Raw genomic sequence first — 11,104 nt, 5'->3', positions numbered from 1 at the left:
ATTATCGGAACTTAGACATAGTTTGAATAAATGAGAGTCATTTTCACTGTTTAATCCAGGCGTTAGCAGAAAATGAGCAGATATAAATCTTGTGTAAAACACTTTTCAATTTTTGTAAATTAATTTTTAATAGTCTTATGATCAAAATTAAAAAAAAAAAAAGAAATTACAGCCCATAGAGAGAGTTGGTGCCATTTTTGAAATGTAAATGTCAAACAGACTTGCACCTACAATTAGAAAAACCATAATATATGTTGTGTTTTTATCAGTTTGCTTCAGGTATCTTTTCCTTCTGTTTATGAATTTAACGAACTATTAAAGATTTGTATGTGTAATGGTATGTGTAATGGTAAGTAAAAGCAGATTATGCATACCATGCAACTACTGTTGAAATACTGTTTGTCCAGCACAAGTCTGTTACCTTGGTCCGTATCTTATATTGTTTCCACCTATAGGTTTATCTTTCTGAGCCTATTACCACCATTTGGAGGGAAGAAACATTTGCAAAGCTACACAGGAAATAAAAGGAGTCCATTCATATTCACACAATTAAATATGTTTGTCATTTCATATTGAGGTTCTATTTCACTTGATTTCTCATGAGTAAATTTAAATATTTCAGCAAATGTGAGTGGTTAGAAGTTCTTTATTTACACATAGACATAGTTAATGCACATCATTTCAGTGTAAGAAAAAGATAAACAATGTACATGAAGATAATATGATTAACTTAGATAATATTAGACAACATTCATGAAAATATATTTTAAAGTAAGTGATTGTACTGAATTGTCAAAGCATTCTTTGTAAAAGACATGTAATGAGATTATAAACATGCTGCAACAATGTTTGTTTAAAGCAGGCAAATATAATTGGTTTGCCATGTGTTTGCCCTTTGTGGTAAACTGATTGTAGATGAGATACAAAAATCTGCTCATAGTATCTTAAATGTAATCAGTAAAGAACAGAGCAAAAGCAAACATTTCTCACTTTTACAAATCTCAGAACTGGTAGCAACATAGTGTGTAACAATTCTTTAGTTTTAGTTATCCTCTCTTCACATCTTGGGAAAAAAACTCATGTATCAGAACTGGAGAGCATATGTTTTGCCTCATTTTTTCTTCTCTTAGCTTTGTTAAGTAAATGTGTCTTTTACAATCTGGCAAGGGCCAACATAAAAATCTGTATCAGGGGTCCTTTTTATTTTTTACCATGTTTTTTTCAATGTGAATAGTGTCATATACATTTTGATACTTGTGCTGTTTTCGAATGCAATACCTGAGTATAACAACTAATGACCTGTTCTGTTTCTAAATTGCTCATAAGTTATTGAATTAGAATGGAACATTATAAAATGAAATTAAATAAAGATTATTTATAAAATAGCCAAGATAAAGTAACAGAATGCACTATATATAATGTCTCAATTGTATGTGGCTTTATAGATTTAATTTCTAGTTTAATTTTCCTGAAAAGTCATTTGCAAACCAGACCAATACTTTTTATAATTTAAAGAACTTAACGAATAAAATCTTCCTGAATTTATTATTCATAGTCGATAATGCTTCAGGTTTAGGTGGTTTCTGTTAGTGCTTGTACAAAAAAATTGGAATGTGACATATTGCACTGTTTCAGGTACTGCCCATAGAAAAAGAAAATATTTTAATAGTAATCACACATACAAACCCTAAATTGTTTCCATTATCCATGATATGTATAAAACAAGAATAAATTGGCATGTATATTTAGTTCATCTTTTCACATGCACTGTTCATATAAGCAGTGTATGTGGTAGATACATACATTTCACATTTTACTGTTTATAAATGTTTTATTTGCATTGACAGTTCTTCAAAATAAAAAAAAATTATGTGTTATAAAATGCACTGCCTTACTTACCATTTTTCATTAATCTATCACAAACTGAGTGAATCATATGAACTTAAAGCAGGAAAAGGTCACTGTTGCTAGGAACTAACTGTAAGACAATGCTAATGTAATAATATGTGCATGGTTCATGATTAAAACACACAGCTTTAAACAATTTTAAGCAGTTATACATTCATCAGCACTGTTCTACTAGCATTTGGCTAAATGCATATTTTGTTGGAGGAGAATTATGTAAGATTATGGAGATATTCCAGAATTTTAACAACTGAACACACACAGATATAATTTATTAGATTCTCTGGTTCTTACAACTACAAATTTATCTAAAACCATCAAGATTATTTTCATACTATCTTTTTCTACATTTTGTCACAAGATCCATGTTCATCTGAATATACTTTCAGGCATGGATGTATTTGTAGCTACAGTATTTTTCAATAAATCCAAATATAGCAGCACAGCAGAAATAAATTTGTTGCAAACTGAGCCACATAGATGCTATTTTGACATATTGTATTACAATACAACTGGACTGTATATTTCAGAGATATGGATTGACATACAACATGTTATATTGTGATCATAGTTTCATTATTTTAGCAAACAAAATCGAACTATGCAGTGCAATGTCAACAGTGTTAAAGGGAGTAAACATAAATTAGAATGTCTTGTGAGAAATCGATGATCAAATAAAAAATACAGTACTGGTAACATGATTATAATGAATTCAGATGGGCATATGCAATGGAGAAAAAATATTTTATATTTGTGATTAAAGTGTCAATAAGTTATTTCCTGTGGGAAACATAATTTGTTTTGGTTTCAATCAATATAATATCACAGTTTCAAATTTATAATATCTTCCATTATCTTTCATTAAGAAAACAAATTCTTGTTCTAATACTAATGTGCACAGTACTTAGACCTTAATTGATTGATTCCCTGGATCCTTCCTGTCAGTCACTTTGTACATAAATTGTAGCATTTTCTCATGTATGTAAAACTGAATTATTCTACGGATAAGTAAAAAATATTATTACTATGCTACAGTAATAATCAGGTTATCTTTAAATCTTAATAGCTTGTAAACGAAACTGAGCTGATTCTTAAGGGTTATAGTGATTGCACCAATTGTCAATGATTCAGAAAATATTCCTAAAGGCTATTATTTGTACCAATATTCTATTTATAAATGGTTGTCAGTCTTCCATTTTTGCATTATATCTTCCATGCATTTGTATAAAGTTTTCAGTTATTTGTAGCGTGGTTATTCTTTTAGAATCTTAGAAATGAAAAGGAAAGCTAACCAGTGAATTAAAACATATACAAATTGACCCTATATTACTGATATGGGAAAATGTAACACAGCCTATGTAAATTGCATTGTTTATATGTTAGTTTCTTGACAGCAGTACCAGGGGTAACAAACACTGTTTACAGAAAGTATAGAGACTTACTCTGGCCCTTTCTATGATTATAAAAATTGACACTTACAACATTCATGTTGTACATAAATGGGAAAGTATATTTCATTGAAGCAATGAAAATATATTGTATCTTAGATGGTGTGATCTTCATTGTTTCGCAGCATTTTGCATTTCAGATGCTTTTATGAAGTATGTCAAAAAGTCAATAGGCAGTGGAAAAACAATTGTAGAATTCTTCTCAGCAGAAATTGTATTCAAAGTCTGAAAAATAATTTGAAAAGAGTTAGCAAAGTGCACTCAAAAAATATTATTAGAGGAAAAACTATTTCATGATAAAGAGGAACAATAACATTAAAACAGACGACAAGTAGAGGGATTAACATAAAAGGACGAAGACTTCAAAGCGGAGAATAGGTTACAAACACAACATTCAATGAATAATTACTGAAGAAGAATGTCTTCTTCAAATAGAATCTAGGTTAAAACTCACATGTCATTTTATTTCATTTATTCATGCACATACAATGATATTTGATATTGATGCCATCAAACAAGGGTTCAGTATGACATAATATAGAATATACAATGAAGTAAAAATTGTTGAGGCATATCTTTTCACAGTCCTATTAAGTAAAATTGAACATTATAAGGCACAGAACAGAAAGACCATTAACATTGGTTTCATAACAAAAGAACAAATGCAAAAAGAATATATAATTTATGATGTTTCAGTGAAGTTCACAATCTGCAGAATAGTTCCTAAACTGATTGTGAGCTAGTGGTTCTTAGTTGAGTGGTAGGCTTGAACCAGACACTGCAAAGTTTCTATGACTTTGTGGTGGCTATCGACCAAGTTGTGCGTAATATCTTTGTTTTGGCAAGCTCTTTGTGGCAGTCTGTGGGCGTGTGTGAAAGTGTACACACATGCACAGAGAATCAAGAATATATATAACTGTATATGTGTGCTTCTGAGTGATAAAATAGTGCTTATTAGATTTGGTATAGTGTGCATCATTGAATTTGGCAATCCTACATCACTAAAACGAATACTGGTGACCGCAAATTTTGTTCCTGAGTGCTACAATGAACTCTCCTACCATCGAGATGACAATGGATTGCTTGCTGCCTGCTACATGTTACATGTGCCAACTAAGTTTTCCAATGGGTGCTTCAGCATGGTTTTCCAATTATCCACATCCTGTTCACAATAGTTTGATGCAGTTCCTGAACATACTGACTAGCTGTACTCAACAAGACAGTGCTTCTACATTCCCACAGCCACATTTGCTGGCATCAGGTATGAACAATAACTTTCTGTTACTGTACATGAGTCAGCAGTCATGCGGCAGTGTTCCTTACCGACAGAACATTTTTTGTGCACAAAACTTTGACTGCGAACGTTTTATGATGAATATGAACTTTCCACGTGTTCTGAGTGCTCAACAACAGCTGACACAATGTGCTCAAACCCCAGTGACTATGTTTATGGGTTTCCCAAGTGCCAGTGTGAACTTTCCACCTGAATCAGTGGCGGTACAAATTGAGCTGAACGTTCAAGACAGGAAATTTCATGTTTATCCCTGAACTCCGTATTTTTCACTAGTCCCCCCTACCCCCACACCACCAGCGTCCACTTTACGAGTGTTTCTGATGGCACACGCTATTCCTGCTGCATCTACCATGTGTGTTGCACAAACATTAGGTGATTTTTACAATTTTAATGCACATGTTGGGGAGGGGCCCGGAAACTATACTCCGTCGTTCTCCGCACATCAGTCAACTATGGTCAACTCTACCACACCGGTCCATTCTATGCCTGCTGGCGTTACTCTGTTAAATGCCAGATTCGTTGATTTCATGACCAAGGTCGAGCCAGTCACACCTACTGTGCCACAAGCCACTGACAGTGTCGGAAGCTGGTGCACTGCTACTGCACCCGAGCCAATTAGGATGCAGAACTATGGACAGGGAGTGACAGTTTCTGATAAACAGTTATGTCAAGACTTCCCCATCCATTGGCCAATGCTACCCCTTCACAAGGACCACCCACGCACATGGTTTGCCTTGGTCGACCACAATTCAATGACAATTCAAAGTTCCTTTGCTTACTATGTCACCTCCATGATGAACTGGACCTGATCTGCAATATTGTGGCTTCGCCCCTTACTAAGGACAAATATGTGTTCGCCTGATGCACCATTCTTGAGCGACTATCCACATTGACAGAGGAAGCTATCTGCCTCATCAGTCATGAGCCCATGGGTTCCAGATCCACGTCGCAGCTCTGGCGTCATCTCTGCACCATGATAGACACACATCACATGCCAGACATTACACTTTGGTCCATCTCGTTGCTCAGACTTCCTCCGTAAGTTCAAATTCAACTTCTCCATGTGACTTCAGCCCCACTAGACGCCAAACTGAAGATTGCAGACCAGGTTTACAACATTCAGCCCTCCCCGCATACCCCCACAGGTGGCCCTCAGGCCTCAGGGGTTGGCACACCTGCGTGGCAGCTTCCATCATGGGGTATACAGTGCACATGACTCACTCCACACACGTGGGCCAACCCAATGCCTCCTGGCAGTTGCTGCCATAACTCCTCTCCTACCAGCACTACTGCAACACTGCCATCAGAGGAACCTACAAACATGACCCCTTCCACTTCCACTTCAACCTCAGCTAGCACAACGGACAATGCCACGTGCCATTCCAGTTGGTGTTGGCTTTGGCGACGTGGCTAAGAAATGTTGTTCTCCATGCACGTTCCCAAACTAATAACGTGACCCAACTCAGGCACTACAGTGCACGTTGCACCACACAGACACCTATCACTTAATGCTTCTTCATCTCATGTGCCTGGATGCTTGTATGTGAAAGATGCAGTGTCTTCGCTTTCATTTCTAGTCGACACGGGAGCCAAGGTTAGTGTGATACCTTTGTCCGCAGGTATTAAATTTGAGCATCAGCCTCGCCCCCCACTTTGAGCCACCAATAAGACCCTGATCAAATATCATGGAATAACAAATTTAAGCCTTAAACTGCAGGACATTAATACCCCCTTACAATGGACTTTCATTATCGTGGAGGTGGATGAACCCATGCTCGGAGTAGATTTTCTCTTAGCCCACGTACTGTCACCCAACCTACAATGAGATACAATAACCTTTAACTCAATAGACCATACCACTGGTTCCGTATCTCTTCCCTCTCATCTGAGAGCTCCACTCTATTGTGTGAGCTAGCTGAAACTGCTGTTGCAGTGCTCTCTCTTAGATCGCACAACGACAAACTTCAGGACAGCAATGAAGCCCTCCACTTACGTATCGCCACCGTGCAAACTAAGCTCACTGATGCTCGTAAGCTGGTCACCCAGCTGTCACACACAACCACGCCCCCAATCCCTGCACCACTTCCTCACACCTGCCGCCGACGCGTTGTGACATTTCTACTGCCGGACAGGAGCTGTGCCCGTGACGCTACCAAGTACTCCACCAAGCTCTACAACAAGGACTACCAGTGGATCACCGCCACTGCTGCTGACCCGTTGGCCTGGGACACAAAAGCGTGTGCATTACAGCTTAGTCACAGTGCATCGGATGCGGGTCCATCATCCCATCGGTGTTTGCGATCAACAACAGTACTGTCCACAGAGTCAATACCACAGAAGGCCCACCGGTATGTGCAATGGCTAGGTGTTTAAATCCAGAAAAACTTAAACACACCAAAGCTATTATTCAGGAACTTTTAGATAGTAAGACTATTTGCCCTTCTGCTAGTAGTTGGTCGTCACCCATTCATTTGGTGCCCAAGTAAGATGACACTTTCTGCCTCTGCAGTGACTATCAGGCGCTTAACACCTGAACAATTCTAGATAATTATCCTGTCCCTAATATTCAAGACTTTGCTTCCCAACTGCACGGGGCACAAATTTTCAGTGCAATTGACTGTCACAGGGTGTACCACCAACTGCCAATGGCACTGAAGGATTGAAAAAACTGGTATTATCACCCCCTTTGGGTTGTTTGAGTATTTGTTTATGCTGTTCAGCCTTAAAAATGCTGCACAGACATGGCATTGGTTCATCAACTCATTGGTTGGAAAGCTGAACTTTGCGTATGCCTGCCTGGACGACTTGTTAATTTCTTCTTCCTCCCTCGAGGAACATGAACTTCATGAACAGTGTTCCAACTATTAAAAGCAAACAGTGTTGCAGTGAACGATGCTAAGTCACAACTCCACTGCACTAGTGTCACTTTTCTGGGCCACAGGGTTTCTGCCGATGGCATCTGCCCCTACTGGAATGGGTCAAGGCCATTAGTACAGTGCCTTTGCCCAAAGATATTCAGGGCCTCCATCGCTTCCTTGGAATGATAAATTACTACCACAAACACATCCTCCATGCTGGTAACATACAAGCGCCACTGACGGATGTTCTCACAGGAAAAAACACTTCAGGGTCTCGGGCGGTCATATGGACTCCAGATATGCGTCACACATTTGATAATCTAAAGTCAGCCTTACAGATGGCCGTTAAGCTTGCTCACCCCATTTCTGATGCTCCCATCTTGCTTACTACGGACACAAGTGATACAGCAGTGGTGGTGGTACTTCAGCAATCCATGGGTTCTGTTGTACAGCCACTCAGATTTTTCTTCCACAAACTGTCTGCTTCCCAAAGTAAATGGTTGACCTTCGACCGGGAACTGTTTGCTATTTAAGCCACTATCAAATATTTCCAAGACAACATCGAAGATCACCATTTCTTGGTATTTACCAACCACAAGCCATCAGTATACATTTTCCATAACCCAGGCAAGGACTCATCTTCGTGATGTTTTCAACATATGGATCTTATATGTCAGTTTATGAATGACATATGTTACAACAGAGGGGCAGACAGTGTCATCGCCAATTTTCTGTCTCATGTGTCGGTTTTATCTTCACAACTGGACCTCAGTGAACTCCCTAAATTGCAGACACAGAATACTGAACTCATCGCATTGCGCTCCGGTGTTAAAACAGGACTCAAACTAGAGTTACGGACACTTCCTGGGTTTTCATCACCTACCTGCTGTGACATTTCAACAGGACGCGTAAGTCCCGTGATTCCTGCACCTCTCTGCCAGGACATTTTTAATAGTATCCATGACTTGGCACACCCTGGAATTCTTGCCTCCACACATCTGGTACCTGAACATTTTTTACCCCTTGGGCTCCTACTGTTACATACTGTCTGCCATTGACAGGTTTACCCACTGGGTAGAGGTAATTCCTCTCACTACTATCAGAGCTTGTAATGGAACTGACAAATAGACATCATTTTATTTTATTATATACTAAAGTTGTGTTAAAAAAGCTTTTGATTAAGATAATACTAAGTTAGGTGTTGCGATCAATAATCGATATTGGAATTGTATGTTCTTTGTAGCTTATGACCGTGATCTTTGGTCTACAATGGGTTTTCGGCCACTTGAGTGTTGGCCACGGTTGAGTGTAGTTGTGTACCTAGTTTTGACAATAAAAGTGTGTTTTTGATACAAAGAAACCGTGGAATACTGCATCATGATATCGATAGTCCAGTGATAATAAAAAAACCTGCACCTTTTCTTGGACCCAGAGTAGCAAAGGAATCATCGCCTAGACATCGAGAAGCCACATGGACAATGCAGACTTAGCATCATCAACAAAGCAGACATCATGGCCAGCTCTACTAAAGTACTATACAGCCATTAGCCACACCATAATGGTGTCCTTATGGAGATAACTTTTCCTGCACAGTAGAGCGGGTTCGTGACAACTGGGGGCTCTTTGCTGGGATTAAGACATTTATATGTACTGGATTGACGAAATCTGTTTTGCAGAAGTCTAGTGACAACGTGGTACGAAGAAGTGCTATACATGGAAGTCAAGGGAGACGAAACGAAACAGTAAAGTGGACTGACCACACTAGTGAGGACCCAGACTGGAAAGATAAGTACATTTGTGTAGTGCTGTTTATTCCTTTTATTTTTTGTGTGTGAAATTTCACGAAAATGATCATTGTGAAAGAGGAAAGTGGTGCTGAATCCGAGCAGGATTGTGAAAATTTGTTAGTCTTTGGGGACATAGACATGCCGATAAAAATGGAAGATGAGTCAGTCAAAGAATCGGATCAGAGTCTTAATTCATCAGAACGTGAGACGTCGGACATTAAATCACTGTTACAAATGATGGAACAATCGTTAGCTTTAAATCAGACTGTTGCAGCCCGCTTACAAGCTAATGAAGAACAATTGCAAAACATGAATCAGACGGTCGCGAACAGTTTTCGGGTTATAAATCAGAAAGTGTCGTGTCTAGAGGGAGCTATGAACAAAAAATTTGATAATGTCTTACTTTGGGGTAATAAACTTCACAACAATATATCAAAGATAGGCAAGAAACTTAGCAAGGCAGAAACAAAGATTTTGGCGGTAGAATATAAAGTGGGAGAAGTAAAGTCTAGTCTGAGTAGCAAAATTCAGTCTGTAAAAAATGAACTGGTCACAGACAGAGAGAAAAATGCAAAGTGTTTTGTTAATGCTAATAGTCAAATAGATACAGTTTGTGTAAATGTAAAAGCTATGGCAGTAGATCTTGAAAGTAGAGTAGATTCGAAACTAAATGTTGTGGATGATAAAGTGGAAAAAGTCAGTAACACAGTAAAACTCCACGAGATTGAAACTAAGACAGACGTTAGTGAATTAAAAAGTACAGTATCAGAGTTAAACCAGAAGTTTGAAATATTTAGCAATGATGAACCTAACAAAAATTTTCCTATGAACACATGTACCTAATTAGCAAACATTCCAGTTAACAACTTTTCTAATGAGTGTAGTTTGCATCCTGTTGACTTTCTGCGGAGTTGTAGAGACAATTTTTTTGCCCAATATGAGTGAAAGTTTCAAAATTAAGTTTGTTAAAAAAATTTTGGAGGGGGAATCTTTGTCATGGGCCAATCAAAATTTTTCTATGGACATGTCTTATGCAGAATTTGAAATTGAGTTCTTAAAATGGTTCTGGTCTGAAACTGAACAAGCCAGGATAAAGAGCGAGTTCCTGAATGGGGCAAATTATAGAGAAACATAGGGGACTATGAAACAGTTTTGTAAGAATCAACTGAAGAAACTTGTACATTTGAGTAAACCCTAGTGTATGGACCAGATGACAACATTGAACAATTTCTAAACTGTGTGGAAAAACTTGACAGGATTATAGACAAAGTGGGGAAACCAAAAACTATTTCAATCACGCACAAAGAGGTGGGGATCATAGTTGGGGAAACACTGATTTTAACAGGAGGGGAAACAGTAGGCCCAAAAACCATAGTTTTCATCATAGGGAACAAAATAGTCACAACATTAATAATAATTTCCATTCAAGGAAAAACTATAATTTTCATTCAAGAGGACAATCTGGGTACAATTGGAACAGAAGTAACTACAGGGATTCTGAAAACAGGAATTGGCGTGAACATAGTGACACCAGGAGTCAAAATGCTATGGGAAGTCATGAAGGAAAAAACTAGCATGGGCTCCATTGTCGGTCCACAAGGTAGGGGCGAAAAGCATAGCTAATAGATGGACCAATAACAGTGACTATATTGCACCAAGAGATATGTCTCAAGTAATGAGTAGTTATCTTATGAATGTGTACTACCCTCTAAACACAGTACCTGTTAAGAATGAACACATTGGTTGTAATAAAGAGCCAGAGAAAATAATTGACTTAGTTGAATTTTATGAATGAGCAGAAGCTTGTAGTTT

At 38.1% G+C, this 11,104-nt stretch overlaps 1 protein-coding gene across 3 annotated transcripts in view; it reads right to left on the bottom strand.

The window, feature by feature from the left end:
• Positions 1 to 628: 628 nt before the first annotated feature.
• LOC124795386 (band 7 protein AGAP004871) overlaps positions 629 to 11,104 on the bottom strand; it is a 470,831-nt gene continuing 460,355 nt past the window's right edge. For all 3 annotated transcript variants that reach the window (XM_047259400.1, XM_047259398.1, XM_047259399.1), the window contains exon 9: positions 629 to 3,578. In XM_047259400.1, coding sequence (XP_047115356.1) covers positions 3,465 to 3,578 — 114 coding nt within the window. In that variant the 3' untranslated portion in view covers positions 629 to 3,464. The remainder of the gene's footprint in view (positions 3,579 to 11,104) is intronic.

This window comes from Schistocerca piceifrons, chromosome 4, assembly GCF_021461385.2.
Source record: "Schistocerca piceifrons isolate TAMUIC-IGC-003096 chromosome 4, iqSchPice1.1, whole genome shotgun sequence".
Taxonomy (NCBI): domain Eukaryota; kingdom Metazoa; phylum Arthropoda; class Insecta; order Orthoptera; family Acrididae; genus Schistocerca; species Schistocerca piceifrons.
This window is presented reverse-complemented; position numbering and strand designations above follow the sequence as displayed.